The 18,965-nt window shown below is 40.1% G+C and overlaps 2 protein-coding genes across 2 annotated transcripts; one reads left to right on the top strand and one right to left on the bottom strand.

Annotated features, from left to right (window-relative positions):
- The first annotated feature begins 1,547 nt into the window (after positions 1 to 1,547).
- On the top strand, positions 1,548 to 6,979 carry C5H10orf88 (chromosome 5 C10orf88 homolog). Its single transcript, XM_076339184.1, has 6 exons — positions 1,548 to 1,749; positions 1,917 to 2,120; positions 3,120 to 3,192; positions 3,785 to 3,991; positions 4,764 to 5,233; positions 6,346 to 6,979. Exons 1-6 carry the CDS (start codon positions 1,592 to 1,594, stop codon positions 6,572 to 6,574), a joined length of 1,341 nt encoding a protein of 446 aa, XP_076195299.1. The 5' UTR covers positions 1,548 to 1,591; the 3' UTR covers positions 6,575 to 6,979.
- Positions 6,980 to 8,253: 1,274 nt separating this feature from the next.
- Positions 8,254 to 18,057, bottom strand: CUZD1 (CUB and zona pellucida like domains 1). The gene is made up of 9 exons (XM_076339183.1): positions 17,976 to 18,057; positions 15,913 to 16,048; positions 15,531 to 15,745; positions 14,258 to 14,408; positions 12,627 to 12,850; positions 11,597 to 11,769; positions 10,542 to 10,927; positions 9,934 to 10,202; positions 8,254 to 8,429 (listed from the first exon to the last, which is right to left on the bottom strand). The coding sequence occupies exons 1-9, from the start codon at positions 18,055 to 18,057 to the stop codon at positions 8,254 to 8,256; spliced, it is 1,812 nt and encodes a 603-aa protein (XP_076195298.1).
- Between the last annotated feature and the right edge of the window lie 908 nt (positions 18,058 to 18,965).

Here is an 18,965-nt window from a genome sequence, read left to right as displayed (position 1 = left end):
GGGAAATAAAATTTAATCCATTAGGCTTGCAAAAAAACTGGTTAGACAGCTTAATGCAAATAAAAAGCAGCGCATTCTTAAATGCTGATTGGAGAAAGAGCACCAACCCACACCAGGATCAAACTGGTCTGTTCTAAAGGACTTTGATACCACAGTGACATCATATGAGATTAGAAACATTTTATGTTTCTAATTATTATTGCTACCAACGGATACAATGTTTAGGATGTTTATACTGGCTATTGTCAGCTCAGTAAAAAACTCTTAGTATAAAACAATCTACTCTTCGAAATTTCAGCTTGTTCTTTGTTTTCCATTTTTTCATCTTTACTTTAAAAATATCAAAAATACAATGCATATGAACACATGGGAATCCCCCAAACACATGGAAATCCCCCAAACAGGGATTTTACCAAGTCCCTTCCGTGTTAAAGATAATTCTCCTCACCAAAAGTCTGTAATTTTGTGCAGCTCATCGCTCTTCCAGGATCAGAATAATCTCCCGAGGCATCATGCAACCACATTGTCACCAAAGGCAGAAAATAAACATTTCTAAAACTGGATGAATTTGCAGTGCATTTCAGAAGCATCAAGCACATTTAGAAACTCAAAAAGGAGACTGATACAACAGTTTTTATGCTAAAACATTTACACAAATTAATTTTAATCAATTCATTAATTAAAACAGAGCAAATCCATTATTTCTATTGCTAGTAAATCACATAAAACAATGGCTTAAGTGAAAAAAAGCAGAGATGCCAACTGTGTTTGTAATATTAGCTTGTACAAAGCCTGTTCAAGTCCATCTTCCTATTTTCACAGAGCCAATGAGCGTTCCTCAGCCGAGCACCAAGCGGAAGAACTCGATATCCGCGGTCCCTGGGTTTACGTCTGTACCGCAGCCTCAGGAGCAGCTTTCCCTGACTCTAGAAGCTGGGATCCTACTGAAAAGTAAATGAACCCCATCTTTTATTTATAGTCTCTCTCTTATGTGGTACACTATTAGCAGGCAACTCGGAAGAGAGAATTCCGTTGCTCCAAATTTTGCTATTTTATCAAGTTCTGTAGCACTGACATGCTTTTAAGTCTTTTCCATCTCTCCGAGAGCGCTTTATTTTATTAGAAAAAGGACTAATGCTGGCATTTGCCCACACTGCGGGTGTTATTTCAAACGCGTGGCGCGCAGCGACGAGACCGCCCACGGCTGGCCGCTCCCCTCCGTGCCAGCCTTCGCTCCCCGTGGGAGGGCGGGAGGCGGGTCGCGGGGTGGGCGAGGGGATCTCCTCAGCCCGCACCCGCCGCCACCCCTGAGGGCCGACGTGGGGCAGAGCCCGCTGCTCCTGGAAGGCAGGCTCCGGGCAGGGGGGGAACACCCGTTTGCGGCCCCAGAGCGTTCCGACCCGTTCGCGCCGCGGGCCCGGGGTGCGCGCGCTCCCTCAGGACGGGTTCCAGCCACACCACGGCGCACCGCACCAACCGCGCATGCGCAGAGCTCCCGCCCCGCCGCCCTGCGAAGGCGCCTTCCGCCTGGCGGCTGCCCGTGGTGCCGTCTCAGCCGCTGTCGCCGCTCGGTTCCGCCTGCGGCGTTGCGATGGCGAGCGGCTGCGCGGCGGAGGAGGCGGCCGACCCGTCCGGCGGCCCGCGGGAGCCGTGCTGTGTGGCGGCGGGGTGCTCCTGGCCCTGCGCGCCGCCGGACGGCCTGGCCCGGGCACTCTGCCTGCGGCGGGACGCGGGCGGCGGCGAGGCCAGGTGAGGGCGGGGCGGAAGGGACTCTTCGCCGCCCCTGGGGGCCGCGCCGCCCCGCTGGCTCTCCTCAGGCGGCTGCGGCCAAGCGGGCGGCATGAGGGGGTGCTGGGCTGGGCCTGGGCGGGAGTGGGCCTGGCGGGGCAACGGGGCCGTGGCACTTTCCTCCGCAGCGCTGAGGCCGTCGTCCTGGAGAGGCGGGCGGGCGGCGGGAACGAGGTGCCCTGCGTGCTGCACCTGGAGTGCCGGCCTGCCGGCGCTGGGGAGATGGTCTCCGTCGGCATCCTCAGCGAGGCCAGGAACATGGAGGTGTACGTCGGCGAGGAGTACTGCGGGACCGGCCGGGGCGAGAGCCTGGGCGCTGCCCGGCCCCCAGGGTGAGTGGCGGCCTCTGGCCGCGGCTCTCGCGGGCACGGGGGTTGCCTGGAGCGGGAGGCGGACGTCGTCCCGCGGCGGGTGTCGGGGGAGGGGGGGGGGTGTTGCTCCTGGGTCCCTAACGCCGTCTGGTCCCTCTCTTACTGGCGACGTCGTTCTCTGTGTATCTGTAAGGTGCTCCTACTGGTAAAGACCTGATGTCTGCACCACGAAAGCCACCCAGTTTGGTCTTTCTTGAAGGTCTGTGCAAAACTGGTGAATGGGCATAGGCACTGCAGTCGCAGGGGATAACCCTGGTGTAATCCTCACAGTTACTGGTGGCTTGTACAAATGCTGCCTCTTTGATAAAGATAGAAGGCTGCAGTTCTGCTAGTTACCTTTTTGTTCTTTTGTAATTAGTGAAATGTTTAATTCGGTGAGTTATAAAGTGCTACTCTGAAGTTCTGTTGTGTAAGACTACAGAAGGAGTTAGGACAGGTACAACTTTTCTGTATTGTTTAATCTTTCTGGACAACAGATCTGCTCGTCTCTTCAGCAGATCTCTTGTCTCTTTGATACGCAGTCATCTCACCCTTTAAGAACAGGAGAGAAAATTAAAAAAGGATTTGTTTTCCCCTTCAAAACTTCCTTCCGTGCTTTGCCAGGGGAATTAAAGCAATGTCTTCTCTTTTGTTTTTAAGTCATTACATGGCATATCTGCTTAATTAGCTAAATAAAAACATTCGACTCAGAGCCTCAGGGAAGATGTGTGAATAACGTACTGAACCTCAAAAGCTTCTCTAGTAGATAATGTACGTACACATACAAATCCTTTTTTACATATGTATCTGATAAGATTCAATACTAGTTGAATATAAGCATTAAAACTGCTATACCACGTTAGAAATATGTTCCAGTCAGTCTTGTTTCTTATCTAAATATTTACCGATATAGTGTATTTCTACTAAAGAAAAAAGTACTTTATATAGTGATGTCACAGCTCGTTTATTTTATTTTTCTAGCAAAACTGAAAAGGTTACTTTATACAAAAAGTACCTTAAGTTTGAATGCCCTGCAGCCTCCTGTAGAATTAAGGTAGGGAGTTGAACAGAATTGTTTTATTTTTCTTTGTCTTTTTAATCACTTAATTGACTAAATTGCATTGCTTTTAGTCAAATTATTGTTTTTATACACTTCATCACTTCATATAATCACTTAAAAACCTGTTACATGGTACTTTGTCTTGATAGCAGAGTTCTTTTAAATTTGTATCACCGTTTTCTTTTTATGAAGACTTAATATTTATATGAGGAAGATAACCTCTTCAAAGGAAAAAAAAAAACCCACTTCATAAACCAGATAAACTGCCGATAATCAACAGTTGCTATGTAATTAGAACTGTTAACTCTGATGCGGTTAAATAACCTTATGAAAATCTGTATGGCTGCTGCTCTTAAGCGCTTAGAAGATCAAGGCCTGATTTATCTTTGAGTCATGCAGGCACCTCTGTTCCAGTCAGAATTTTCCGAAGAGTAATAGCAAGGAGAAATCGACTTAATTTCCCTGGAAAAGAGTTCAGCATTGTTATTCCCAAGACTCAAAGAATAATGCATTGTCCCATGCATTCAAAGAAAGCATGAAACTATTATTTTTCCTAACCTAAATTTTTTTTTCCTTCTTGCAATAGCTGCTCTCCATTGGTGAGAAACAAAGAGTACTCATCAGTAAAATAATTGTACAAGTGAAAACAGTGTCTGCAAAACTAGCAACTGATTTTCCTTCACTAGGCTCAAGCATAGATCTAGACAGAGTGCAAACTATAATGGAATCTATGGGATCTAAGTTGTCTCCAGGTGCTCAGCAACTCATGGACATGGTCCGATGTCAGCAGAAAGTAAGTCATTGTGCTTTTCCATAAACATAAATAGTACTGCTCTGTGACCTTACCTTCTGTAAGAGTTAAGCGTGTTCTAAACTGATTTGGTGAAAAAGATTTTTGATTTTTTTTTAACCCAAACTTTCTGCCATTTTAATCCTGGTTTAGCTATTGCTACGCTTAAATAAGGAGTGCAATGAATCAAGATTGTGTACTCAAGGAATCGCTGTGCATGCACCAAGTCCAGAGTTAAGAACTCTGTATCATCATCATTTTGAACTTCACTGCAACCCTCCTCTCCTTCTGTTAGTTTCTGTTGTCACTGCTTGTCAAGGATGGTGGGCATGTTCCCTGTAATGTTTGGGGTGTAGGTAGATGGGCTGGTTTGTTTCCTTTATTGTTACTAAAAGCATGTCAGCTTCAACTAAAGGGAATGTGCTCTTACAGAGCATTTATTTGATATAGATCCTAATCCTGCAAAGTAGGCTATTTCAGCAGAATCCTGAATCCACCTGATGTGAATAATGTTCAGTCTTGGGGACATAGCATGGTAAAAATTAAGTCAGTAAAACTGTTTTGTTACTTAGAGACTGACAATATAATTAACAGATATGTACAGGAGAGATCTCTTCCTGTGCTTTTCCCTAAGAGTATAATTCAGAACTACTTTTAAAATCTTTACATCACACTAGTAGAATGCTGAGTTATAAAGTATCTATTGTTATTATTGTATAATTTTGAGTATATTTTAATACTTAAATATTAATCATATTGTTTTTCTTTCCATCAGAACAGTTTACCTCTTGGAGACAAACTTAATTGGATCTTTGGGAAAAATTCGGACTTTGGAGGTGACCATGCAATAGATGGATTGTGCAGTGCAGCTATTCAGACATCACTAGATCAATCAGCCAGTGAACCTTTGCCTGTTAAAAATCATTTAATGAGTGAAACAGTGTATGAAGACTTATTTTTAAGTTGTGATCTGAACACACAGGTACCTGAAAAAGGGAATTCTCCTGATTCTGAAAGACTTACTACCCAGCAAAATACAGTTGACCTCAGAAATGATTTTAAAGTCATAGGATCTTTGCATATGCAGGAACAAGTGAGCGAAACCCCAAATGTAGCTAATCCGCAGGTGCTTCTTCCTTTTCTTCAAAACTTATGTAGTCAGGTAAATCATCTTCGGCTAAAGGATGGCAATAGGCATTTTGGTAAAAATGCAGTGACTAAAGAGGAAGGCATTCAGTGCGTTGGGTAAGTTAAGTTTGGTACTCTTATTAAACTAGTAATTTGACTGTATTTATTGACAAGTTTAAAAAATGAAATACATAATGTAAGCATTTTATTGTCATTAACAGCAATAGTGAGTCTTAAAATATGTGGTTTTGAAGGCTGCATGGCGATGAACATGATTACAACTCATTTTTCAGATGAGCAGCTTGAATATCGGATTTTTTCAGAAGAAATCACAACATCATTTGTTGTTACTAAATTGTGTCTTTTGCCTCCGTTTCACCTTTTATGATTTCAAAAGAAAGTGTGGTCCTGCAATTTCATACACATCTAGTTTGTTTTTCTCATCTGTTACTACGTTTTCATTTTGACTACTTCTGCCTCCTAAATTCTTATCTCTTAATTTTTTCACACTATGTGCCATGGTCTTTCTGCTGTGCTTAGTGTATCTCATCCCACCTATCTTTCCTGTCCCTCCTCATTTGTTGGCATTTACAGTGCAAACTTCACAGTAGTAGTAGTAGTGCACCTAGTCTGATACCAAAGGAACAACAGTGGAAATGGTGAGATGTAGGAATGTAGTGTAGGAGTCAGAGTTCTAATAGAGCCTGAATATCTCCAGCTCCTGGGAAGGTGCAGTATTTTTAAAGAACGCAGATGCAAAAATAAAGAATTGCATCGTTTGTATAACTCTTGAAACACTTTAGCTGAGAAGAATAGTGGTTTAGTGGGCATGGTGGTGTTGGGTTGACGGTTGGACTCGATGATCTTTAGAGGTCTTTTCCAACCTTAATGATTCTATGAATAAAGCCTGCTATACTGACAGATTTTGACCTCTGTGTATGCTGTTGTGTTGTGTGGATTTTGTTATACGTAACCGAGCTGTTCAATGCATAATTGAGCCTTTGAAAAAATAAGGTTGAAGGAAGATGACTATATACCCTAGCATGAGATTTAAAATGTGGCAGGCAGGCAAGGTATTTGACTCGTGCTAAAAACCTAATACCATCCAAAGTTTATTGTCTAATAAATGAGATTTTACATTTAAAAGAAGTTCAAGTGCCCAGATCTTTGTCATGTCCCTGTCACTAAGAAATAGGTTATACTTATTATTATATTTGCTCTTTCCACAGAGTAGAACAACAGCCTATTTGCTCCTATTTGGAAAAGATGATTTCAAAAAAAATGGATCTGATGGAGAAAAAACTAATGGACTATATTGATCACCAAATTCAGGCTCTTCAGACACACATAGATAATAAAATGGTTCTCTTAATGGACTTGGTTCAGAACTCAAAGCCAAACAAAATTTCACAAGCGCGCTATGATTCTAACGAGGGGTTCTCTAATGGAGAGAGATAGATGTGCATAGATAAAGGACTTCAATGTAAGTACTTCAAGGGCAATTATACTTTGCAAAGCTTAGTATTATTTATGGAGTTGTAACTGTAAAGAACCTCAGTGTTGCTGACTTACATTTTGTTACTGTAATTCTATCCACTGTTGTAGACAGTTACTGGTTTTATGAAAGATCTTAAGAATGTGTGTTTTTTACAAAATTCTTATATTTAGGATGCCCTTTGTGGCTTATTTATTTAAAGAGCATTGCTAAAAGCCATATGAAACAGTTTCCCAGTTTCAGTTTGAACAACGGAGAAATACTCTAAATAAACTGAGTTACAGCTTATCTTTTTACCTACATGTAATCAGCTCACTTCTTTGTTGTCTTAATTTTTTTTGATGTCACGTGTTACCAGTAGAACAGAATGTGGTTTCTTTGTGCTTTTGGTTTATTTTAATGGCACTCCTGTTGAAGATGTTTATTACTCCATCTGTAAGAGGAAGGATAGTACTGGCATTGCTTAACTTAAACTGTTTAAGCAGTCAGGTTTAGAGAGACAGGCTAACTTGAACCCCAGCCTGCGTTCTTTGGTTGTACAGGCACCTAAGTGAGGAATCTAGGCTCCTTAAGTGATATCTAAAACAAGACTGTCATTATACTTTCCCCTCCTAAATTAATTGAGCCATACAGGAACAACTGAAATGAATGTATACTTAGCAGACTTGTATTTAGCCATGTTTCATTATCCTAAGAAATGTAAGTACTTCATTCGTGGTTCTTCTCAAGGGGAACCTCGTTGCCAGGTAGAAAGTGCTGGGGTAGGATCTGCTGCATTTCACCGACCTTAGGCCAGAGAAGTAGCCTTATTGCATCATATTTACTTTAACCTGTTGGGATCAGTTCTGCTGTCATTTGGGGAGGTAGAAATGTGACTCGAAGTCCCTCTTTTGTGGAAGGTCAAGCTTCATACTTCATTCTGTTTATTGCTCTTTGAATTCTGGGGTGTACCTTTTAACTTGGACTGTATAGGGACTTAATGGTAAACTCCTAAGATGATGCGCAGACATTGGTTGTATTCGGTGTCTTAAAATGCGTTGAGCAAAAGCTATTGATGGGGAAGCAAGCGTTGACTGAACAAGCAGCATAGGCAAGTACAATCCAGGATCTTTATTTAGTCTACCTAGTATTTTCTTCTTCTCCAGGAAAACTGATGTCTTTTGAAGACTGTCAGATCTTGATGGTAGCAACCCACAGGAGTAGATTTTGAAGAGAAGGTAATTTGCTTTGAACAGACATCTTGCAGTTGTCCCTCAGCTTAACTCATGCCAGGTGCAGTTTCAAAATGATTTGAAAAGATAAAAAGAGATTTTTTTTTTTTAAGAAGAGGAAAAAAGGACCTAAACTATCTTGTACTTTACAAGTCACTTTACACCTGTAAAGTTAGGGTTTTTTTAATGCTTTCTAAGAAAAACCCTGAGGTAGACACTTATATTGTTTTTCAACTCAGTGATTTAAGATACAGTGCTAGGTTGAGAGATTTTTTTTAATTACAGAAAAAGTTGAAATATGTTTCCAAGCATTGTTGTATTCCAAGGCTGTTTAGTTTATTGATTTCTGGCTGGTTTGGGTGTTTTCCCTCTCCCCTCTTTGGGTGACAAATCTGAATAGGTTGACACAAATTCAAAATATCCTGAAGTAGTTAATGTGAGCTCTGGATTTTTTGGTAGCCATATCCTGCTTGGCATTTGATGTGATATTTTAGTATCACAGCTACCACAATGATAATATTTGAAATCAAAACCAGAAACGAAAGAGTGTAGAAGCTGTGTTGTTGCAGGCTTGGGGTTTCTTCAGCATCTGCTTTAGCAAGGGATTCTGTATAGAGAAAAAAGAAAGTGGGATGTTTAAAGTTTTGAATACCACATCATTTCAGTTAAAATTAAATAAGCATTTTTTCAGATATTTTGGTTCTGAGGAGTTGACCCATACCGATTGCAAATTCTGAATCTATAGTGCCGAAGAGTTGTAAAAATTTGTGATAAAAACAATTGTGCAGAAGAGCATCGCAATGTTAATGAATTCTTTGGTATTGCTGCGGCCAAGTTTCTGCCAAGCAGTGCTGTCATTACCTTTAGAACCAGATAGATAGGAGACGTATCGCTGAAGCAAAGCTGGGCAAAAAAGAAACTCGTCGTTCTAACCCTGTCCCTTCTAATAGTTTACTAGCTGGTCCTTGGTAAAACTCTTTTTCTGTAAATCGTGAAAGATACTATGAGAATTAATCTATGTTTTATAATACTTTGAGTGTGATCTATTTGCACTTGAATCCTTTTCACATTACAGATGTGTCCAGTTTCTAGCATATGGATGCAAAAATCTTTCACTATTGAAATAAATGGGAACATGTTTAAAATGCTGCTAGAGTTCAGAGGTTAACAATTATTTAAAAAAGGAAGAAAATGTTTATCACTATTAAGAGCATGATTAATGCTAAATACTACTTAGATCTGACACCTGGAAGCATGTGGCACAATGTGCTTTTCTCAGGTGAAGCTTTGTGCTCAATAAAAGTTAGAACAATGGGTATAGTGGGCGTTACAATACAAGCCCTTTAAAATTGCTTTTCCGTATTTTGCAGTCTGTTCTACGTTAGTGCTCAGTACTCATCTAGACCACTGGAGAGCAGACTGCAAATTGTGCTAAAGAGTGTGTCAGATTGGGGCACTAAAGCTTAGTTGTCTTAAAAACAGCTTTGCAGCTCTAAGTTAAAAGAATGGTGCTTTTGATTTCTGCTCCAGTGGCTGTCCTTTTCATATTTTTGTTCTAATAGGCAATACATACAGTGTGAGGATTTAACCTAGCATGGAGTAAGTCATCTATGTTTATCATCTGGCATAGCTTTTCTGTAGTACCAACAAATAAAACTGAGTGAAACTGAGTGGACTGTTAGAAGATACACAGGTTATAACAAAGCTTGACTATGATTTACAATGTGCTTTTTAAGTAGTCTGTGGCTTTGAGAAACGAGCCCTGGTATGCTTCATCAAAAAATGTCACATTTGAAAATCTGAAATCTCTTGCCTTTCATAACTTTTTCTAAATACATAGTCAGATCCTGCATACACTACTTCTGTAACTAGGAGTGAGTGCTCCTTTTTCTACTTCAAAGAACACACCTTAATACAAAAGGCCATCAGTCTGTCCGTTTGAAAAATATATCTGTGATCTCACAAAACACAAACTTCTGTTGAACCTGTTGCTCTGATGCCATGTTAGTTCTGAACTAGTGTAATTCACTTATTTCGTTAGTGGAACAAAGGTAATGGATTTACACCAAGGAGGAGCTTAATCAGGTGCTTAATTTATGTATTCCTCTTACCTGAGTGATCAGCAGACCTGAGATCTCTTTTCAGGCGGATGGGACCTACTACGGTATTAGTTTTCCACATGTATGAAGAAATAGCTCTTTTTTGCCTGGAGATACAGCCTTCGGTACAGCGAGAGTTTGCGTTGTTGCTGTCACAAATTAAAATATCACACTGGAGATAAACCGATGGAAAGCTTTGCAGGAACCTGAAGGCATTAAATTTGAATCTTCCATAGTGTTCAAGTGGTGGGTAGGTTACCACAGTGTCATCTTTATTGCAGCTGCAACAGAATTTACAGATCTGTTAAAGTAGTCCATATAAAATAATCATTCTTGCTAACTACTGTTAACTAACCACAGTGTTTAACTAGGGCATTATTTTTACACGTGGGTGTACAATGATGTGCTTTTTTTTCCTCTTCCCAGTGCAGTGTATTGCTTGTTTTTCCTAGCTCTGTTCATGTAATGCCTTTAAATTTCTGTGAAACTTACGCTTCCATACCACCGTCTACTAAAGAAGATAAATGGAAGAGAGACAAAAATAAAAGAACTATGGTTGACATTTAGGTTATATTTCCTCACATATTAGGAGACACTCATAAAATAATTTAGGGTCTTACCCACTTCTGATTAAGTCGTATGTTAGCGATCCAAAATCAGGTTGTGGAGATGCTATACAGGTATCAACAAAGACCAAAAGATTTGGGTCGCTGGAATGAAGACTGACTTGAGCAAAAAGAGTTTGGTTCAAGTCTACGTAATATGGGGACTGAAGTACAGGCTTGGAGAATGAATCTGAATCATAGAATGATATGCTAACATTGTATCTTCCCACACTGGTTGTGTTTTGGATTATATTATTTTTCGTTATGTAAATGGCTTCTACGGTTGAATTGTTTTCCATTTTGCATTTTGCAATAATCTGTATGCTCTTTTGACGAGTGATAATGCCGCCAGTTGCAGAGAGAGAGATGATGTTGGTGTAAGTGATGCTCTGACCTTCGTCCTGTAAAAAGAATCATGTGAAGGGCTCAGTTGTGATTAAATGAGCAGTGCGGTTGAAAACAATGGTACTAAAGTTACAAAGCTGCCGAGCTATGCTTATCAGAGGCTCAAGATACCTTTGAAATGTGGAATAGGTTGCAACCAAAAAACCATTATCAACGCTCCTCCTGTTTTTTCAAAACACTGAACCAACCCATGCAGCAAAAAGGTTAAGGAATACCACATGGAGCGTGGAAAGTACCAAAGCTATGCTTCAGTCACCCTTATCAACATAATGCTATGAACTAGCTCTTGGGAATCTTCACATTGTAGGGTTTTTCCCTTTTCCTTGTGACTCCAGGATAAGTGCTAGCTGTATCGCTTGCAGAGAATGTTTAAGTTACATACCTAACGTGCTACTTCTGATAAACCTGGGTTGGAGAGAGAATGAAACATTTGGGGTTAATTTGTGTGGATTCTCCTGGACTTCCTTTGAAAGGCTCATTGATCATCAGGTTCTGAAAGAGGAAAAATGTTCTTTCTGCTTCAAGACTGGAAACATGCAATTAGATGAGCTAAGTGAAAGTAAATCTGCTGTTAGCTTGTTCACATGCTATTCATAAGCTGCTTTTACAAGCTCTTGTCATTCATAAGCTATTGTTAGCTTCACATAAATTTTCCCCCCCTTTACCTTTTTAGTTGTTCCACAGCTGGCTAATGGGAAGGAAAAGATCACTGAGTCTGTTACAACTGGATGGCAAGATGGTTCATTCAGCTGTAGGTGAGTTTCATTATAACCAAGGGAGGCCAGATACGACTTGCTGAGAACAATTTTCATGCTATCTGAAGAGCATGTAAGGAATGCTGCCATTGAATGAGAAATTAAAAAAAAAAAACACAGAACAAGAAACGTTAGCACAAACTGCTGCGGTCACTTCTTGGTTGGTCTAGATCCTTGAACCTGTTGCATGGTTCTTGATTTGTCAGTCTGAAACGGCTCATGTGCATTTGAGGTCATGCAGAAGCCAGAACAAAATTTCATGCTCGACTTAAATGTTAGATAAGCAATACCATGTAAAACTCATGCTGAAAGTTTAATTTTAAACCCAGTAACACAGAATGAATTGCAGCGTTTATAAAAGGGAAAAAGAATCGAACTGCTAGTGTAGAATAGTGGGTGAGGAAATTGATTTATGTCAGACATTGAGGCTGTAGAGGCTCCTTTTCCTCAGTTAATGAGAAGATGGGCATGCAAATGTGTGGAACCAATAAGGAAAATGGTCCAGCTCTGGGGGAAAGGAAATTGCAACACACCTAAACCCTGTTTGACTGACTCAGGAAAATGGTCTGCACTGGTATCTCAGGGAACAAAAACATTTAAACTAACCAGTCAAAAAAAGTTTTATCTTTACATCTCTAGGATGGTAACAATGCCTGCTTTGTCCAAAGAAGGAAAAATCCAGATGTTCAGTGGTGCTGGCCAGAAAAAGGACCAAAAAGTGAAAAAACAGGCTTTCTTTCGCAGATGGGTCAGGTAATAACAGGCTCTATAGGTGAGACTAATGTGGGATTTTTGTATGTAAGGAGGGTTAATGACTACCAATAAAAAGGCTTAACTCCTCAGTATTAACCATCAGTTCTTTTCGATATTTATAAGGGAAGGGAAGAATCATATGTAAGAATAAGAAATGGCATCTTATTCATCTAGCAAGTGTACTTACTGTTGGGCTCCACAGGACCTGGCAGCGGAACACTGGTATACTGAGCAGAAAATCCTCTGTAGGAGTTGGCATAGTCTGTAGACAACACCACTGTCATAACATTTGAAGAAGATTCAAACGTGGGCTGAGCACGACCACATACTTTTCCTATTAAGCCAGTGTTAGTGGTGGGGCCATCATAGACTGCTGTGAAGTCAAATTGGCAGTTTTGGTCTAGTTCCAGGCTGTAGACAGAGAAAAAATAATTACAGGGAAATCTGAGTATAGAGAACGTTATCTGCACTGGATCCTCTATCCAGTATGAGCAAAGCATCTGATGAATTCCAGTCGACTGAAATAAAAGAATGGAGAATAAAAGAACACGTAAATAGACATTATTAAAACCAAACAAAAGGCAAGAAATGCTTAATAAGAGCATGATTCTGCTCCCATTGAAATAACAAATGCTTTGCTATAGCTCTCAACAGAAGCTGGATCAGCTGTTTTTATAGCTCTGATACTGTACATACTGATTGCTACTTATTTACTAAAAATAACTACACCTTCAAATACATATTTTTTTAATATATATATATATAAAAAAAAATAATCCTGTATCTTAAAATAAAGAGCTTTTAAAGTGTAGGGCTGACTTATGCGGGTCTCTGAAACCTCTTTTGTGTCACCAGAGGAAGGCTCTTGCACTTTTTATCAATCTGCATGAGAGCTTATCTGGGTGCTTGCCACCCTTGATGAAAAGCTGTACTGTGGTGGGTGGATACCTCCAGAGCAACATCTCTGTTCCTGAATCAGCAGATGGACTCTGGCCAGCACTGGTTCTCACTGGTGAGAACATACACCACACTGTGCAGAGCTCGTCTCAGAGGACAGTGATCAAGGTAACGATTTACTGTAGAATCCTATACATTCCATACTGAATTCTTATACAGCATTCTGCAGTCTGAGTATCTCAAGAAATGTTCTTGAAGATACTGCTCTTTGAATTCCCTTGGCCTTGAGACTTTCCTCCGTGCACAGTGTCAACTGATGTAGGGAAAGCCAAAAAGGCTACCAGCCCACTACATATGGGAGGCCAACCTGATAAAGAGCAGTATGAGTCAGGAAAGTCCATGCCAGCCAGTGTGGTTTCCTTATGCCGATGCATCCATTAGCGTTTATACTTGGATGTATTTAAGCCAGTGCTACGCTATCTTCTTTGTCCAATGGCCAGCAATACTGAGGAAGGTGTACTTTGGGCAATATTTGCTTTATTCTTCTTTTGGCCCTCAGTTCTAAATTGCAGTTGCACTGTACATGATGGTTTTAAGTAAGTTCATTATGTAGCGAAAACTTTATTTATACTGATGGATTTAAATTCAGATCATTCAGGTTAGCTTAAAATGGACCTACACCTCATGGCTAGTCACCTGAAATGCTTTCTGCGTTTCACTGACTGGCACTGCAGTAGCTATAGGGTAATGTGCAGTGATGTGGAATGCATTGGAATTTATTACAGGAGTCAGCAAAACACATTTGTTTTAAAAGTGTATAGATGTTCTAAAAGTTTGAAAGCACTTCTGCTTCCTGTGTTTGAAGTAATGCCTTTAAACTGAATGAAAAAAGAGTAATAGAGCATTAGGGCATTTACTCACAAAAAATCCTGGTACTGTAAGTTTATCTTCGAGTTTTTTGCTGTTTGTATGTGCCAGACGCAGTATGTAAATTCAGGGTAAGGTTTTGGGTAGTTGGGGCTGGTAAATGTCCCATTGGGACCAGTTAATTGTCCCCCACAATTTTCAACTTCTGAAAAGAAAAGTAGATATATTGGGAACATAATAGTATCTATAATGAGCCATAAAAAATAAATTAAAGATCTAAAGTTATGTAACGCAGGATTGTTTCTTTAGGATTTCATTCTTTTGGAAATTATTAAAGGTACTAAAGATAGAACTTCTATAGAGAATTTCAGGTCAGGTGGATGTTACAAAATGAAGCTTATTGTCACTATGGTATATCTGCAAGGTACAGTGTAATGGCATCTGAGATGGCTGTAGATGAGTTAGCTTTGATACTGTGAGCAATTTAGTTATATCTACATTTCAGGTAAATTAGGTGCCGTCTTGAAAAACTGGTAATGAAGATGCTATGCCAGCCAAAAGAAGCCCCGAGAGACTATACATTAGAGAAATCTATGAGGCCTTGGTCATGATCTATATGGAAGTGTGGAATCTTCAAGTTTAAGAGATATTTTACTTGATAGACAAGGGCAAAATAAAATTGTCAGTGGAAACCTCAGAAAGACAAATGTAGAGTAGAAATAGGGCACAATTTTTCAGCAGCAAAGTTAAACACTGGAGCAGCATAACTAGGATGTGGTAACTACTCTGTAAAATTGAAGCTTTTAAGAGCTTAATACCATGCCACTCTGATCAGCAGAAGCAAAGGGACTAGTCACAAGCCAAGACTGATTTTGTCCAAGCTATTCTTACATTTTAACCAAAAAAAAAAAAAAAAGTAAGGAGCTTGTTGAATAAAAACCCTTACTGACTTCAGTGACCTGTACTCGGCAGGACTAGATGGTCATGTTCTCTTTCAGGGTAAATGCTATAATATTTGCAGACTCAGCAAATTCAGTAGAAGCCTGTAAGTAAAAGTAGAGTCCCATAATGCCTCCTTTGCAATCGTTTTTCTGAGTAAAATTGCACTTTTTAGGCTTTCCAGCAAGTGCACTATTGTTTTGCTGCCTCCTTCCTTCCACTGATTTTCCCCCACACCATTCTCTAAGGGCAGAAGAACTGAGTGAGACTAATTAAAGATTCTGTTAATAGTTTCTAATTGCTGTCCTAAACTTTCCCTTAATGGGAAAGTTTCTTTTAATGGTGCAATTCAAATGGTATTTAATGGCTGCATTAAGTTCTGACTTACTTGTTTCTGGTGAAAAGAAGTAGTAGAAGACAAAGAAGTTTCGTGTGAAAGCCACGGAGTTTGTTGTTATGAGAAAAGTTAAACTGTCTGATGATGATTGAAGTACTGGAACTGCATCAGTGTCATTACATACTTGTCCAAGAACAGGCGAATTAGTTGAGGGACCATCATATATTGTAATACTTTCTGTTTTACAGCTTGAAGAAGGAGCAAATCTATTGAAAAAACACAGTGAGAACTACCTAAGCTCACTGATAGATATACAGGCTCTTTGGAGTCCACAACACAGATTCAGTACAGAGAAATATTCGGAGGCAATATTTTTCTGTGCTATATTCTAAGGGAATGAAACAGTACAAAAGCATCTGGAGGCAATACTTACTTAAAATAGGAGAAAATGAGCCTAATTGTTTGATTTGCATTCCTCTGAATTTGCCAGACACAGTTTGCATTTGCATTTAGTTCAATCCTTAATGCTTTGTTGAGCTCATGAAGTGAAGCGCCACAACGAGGTACGCCTACTGAAGAACAGCAAGAACAAAAACCAGCTTTCAAGGATATCTCTCAAATTTTCTCTTGCAATAATGTTTCATCCTCCAGTATGCAAAAACTCTGGGACAGTCCATCATGGAACAGACAGGCAAAATGTTGTACTTTTTTATTTTGATTAATATTACTGCAGTTTATGAAAGAGTCAAATAGTAAGAGAGTATTAGAAAATACCATTTATCCTCGTTTTCCTAGTAGCAGAGAAAAGGGGAGTTAGGTGAGGCCAATGGCAAAACTGGAACTGCGAAGTGATATAGGATGCCTCAGCCGCTCCCTTCTGCAAGGTTAGTCACCGCAAGCACCTCAAGCCTCCTGTCTTCCCCCTACACTGAGTTCAAGATCATTGAATCCAGTTCTGAGGTTCAGCCCTTGACGTAAAAGCATTTGGGAACCTACAGTCAGGGCATCAAAAAGGCTTTTCAGATTTGAGCTTCTAAAGGACTATGTGTGGGATTACTGTATATTTACTGCTGCGTACAATTCTGATCCTCCATCTCTAAAAGGGAGAAAAAAAAAAAAGCTAAACAGGAAAAGCTTCAGAGAATGGCAACGATGATCAAAAGTTTAGAATAGCTTCCAGACAAGGAATAAGTAAATAGACTGAAGCATTTCAGGTCAGAAAAGATAACTAGGGGGGAAAGGAGGTGCTAGAGGTCTGTAAATTCATGAAGAGGGTTAATATGAGATATTCCAATACAGTAACTCGGTGGCCTGGAAGGAAACCCGTAAGTTGTGGTTTTGAAACAAACAAAAGGAACTGGCTCTTTGCACGTGGATCTTTGCTGCAGGGTGATGTGGATGGTAAAAGTAAAACATAAAACAGGTCAAGTCCATGAAACAAAAAGCCTTTGGTAACTATTAAACACAAAGGTAGCACTTCCTCTCTGTTTCAGAAATCCTGAACCACGTTTGTTGGTGACTGGGAGAGTATTCTGGGGAAGTATTCTTGCCTGAGCATCCTCTGTTTACTGTTAGTAACAGTACACAGTTTTAGGGTTTAGGATGCGGGGCTAGCTGGACTTTGACTCAGCTCTCTTTTGAAAAAACACAAACCAACCATGGTGACATCACTAACATCACTTAATGAACGTTAATAAGTTATGAAGTAGTTGCGGTAATGGCTATTGTATAGGAAACTTTAGAAAAAGTTTACAATCCAGTCTGAGCATAAGATCTTCTTACTACTTTAGTATTAATCTAAAAATAATGGTCTAAAACAGCAGGAAGAATTTCCTATATAGTGTATGCAGTCCCAGATAAAAAGGTCAGGCTTTCTGATGAACTCCAGAGGGAAAAGAAAGGTTTAGGAGAGACCTTTCTTGTCACATATGAAACTTCCCAATCGTAAGAGCATTACAGGGTCAGCTTTGCCCTACCCTCCCTCTGCATCCCTCTGGGCTGTTCCTGTAGCCAGGCACCACTAGAGCAGCTCTGCAGCAATCCTTCATTATCCTACGGTAGCTACCCACCATTAATCAGGTAAATTGCTGATTTGAGCACAAATGACTGTCTATTGCTTCTGATTGAAAAAAGGACAAATGAGCAAATCTCTCTTAAAAAGCAACCGTTTCCCAATTAAGTCACTTTATTCCTGTTACTCCAATGCAGTATTAATTTTTAAATGCAAATTTCCATTCCAGTGTAAAATATCTTCAGAATCAAGTTCTTAAGTTAAAAATTTGCTATAGGGAGTCATACATTGCATTTTTTTTTTGTTATTTACCATTTTTAACACTTGCTGGCACACTCGGGTGTTGCTATTGTGCAGCAGTACATTAAAATGAAATGCACTTTTAAAGATATATTTAACATTCTTCCCTTCAGTTGCCTGTAAAATACCTATTGTGCAAAAATTACTAAAATTTCACAAATGAAAAAAAGACTAGTTTTCCATACCTGTGGATTCTATTGACTTGTCTTCAGCAAAAGCTAGAGCTGCTATGAGAGGCAGGAGGAGGAACTGTCTGAGCACCTGCATTTTGATGGCAGCTGGGGAGGTTAGGCTTTTCTAACTTTTATATCTCCTGCTGTTTCATAATCTTGTATTACATGGTATCATGGAGGGAGGGCTTAATCTCTCAGTTACTATTTCTTTTTAACAGATATAAATGAGAAAGTAACAGGTGTGCCCATTTTTTTAACATGTACCGCATGGAGTAAGTTTAACTGTGCTTTTGTCAGCTCTCATGGGTTCAGAGCACGTTTTTCAGTTGATTTCGTTGAGCGTCTGTTTGGGTGTGTTGACATGAGCAGGAATATTCTGGAAGGGACTGACAGACTTCCTTGGGAGATACATTCAACAGTTTGCTCTTAGCACTGGTCAGCAGGAGCTTGGTTTTCCTGCCTTCATTTTGGCACCTGTCCCTTTAGGTTACACTGGGCAAATCATTCCCTGTCCTTGCTGAGGATTCCTCAGGTTGTAAAGTGCGACTATCATAATAGAGTTGTCATGAGTAATAATTTCCTCTTGCTGAAACATTCATGGATGAACAAGGCCAGATTCATGTTAGTCACAGATTTAAAAGAAGGTTTGCACTGCAACCACTTCGCAGATAAAACTTTCTTAGTCCCACAGTAGAAACTACAAAAATAATCAGCCTTTCCTTCCCGAGGTAAGGAGACAAGCACAGTCCCAAAAGCCTCAATTCCTTCTAGCATGAGTCTAATGAGTATCTGTTCCAATATGTTTATGTGACTTTGTCTGTCTTTGCATAAGGACCAAAGCTCTTGAAATCCAGGGTATTTCCTACTGCAGCAGCAGATACCCAATCTTTAAAGCTTCTAGAGGTTGTGATAGTGCCAGTGCCACAGATGTGCTATTACCCTGACCTTGGTTAGGTGCGGTACCTGCGTGGTGTGCGAACAGCCAGGGTTCATGCAGGAGCC

The sequence above is a fragment of the Aptenodytes patagonicus genome, chromosome 5 (assembly GCF_965638725.1).
Source record: "Aptenodytes patagonicus chromosome 5, bAptPat1.pri.cur, whole genome shotgun sequence".
NCBI lineage: Eukaryota > Metazoa > Chordata > Aves > Sphenisciformes > Spheniscidae > Aptenodytes > Aptenodytes patagonicus.
This window is presented reverse-complemented; position numbering and strand designations above follow the sequence as displayed.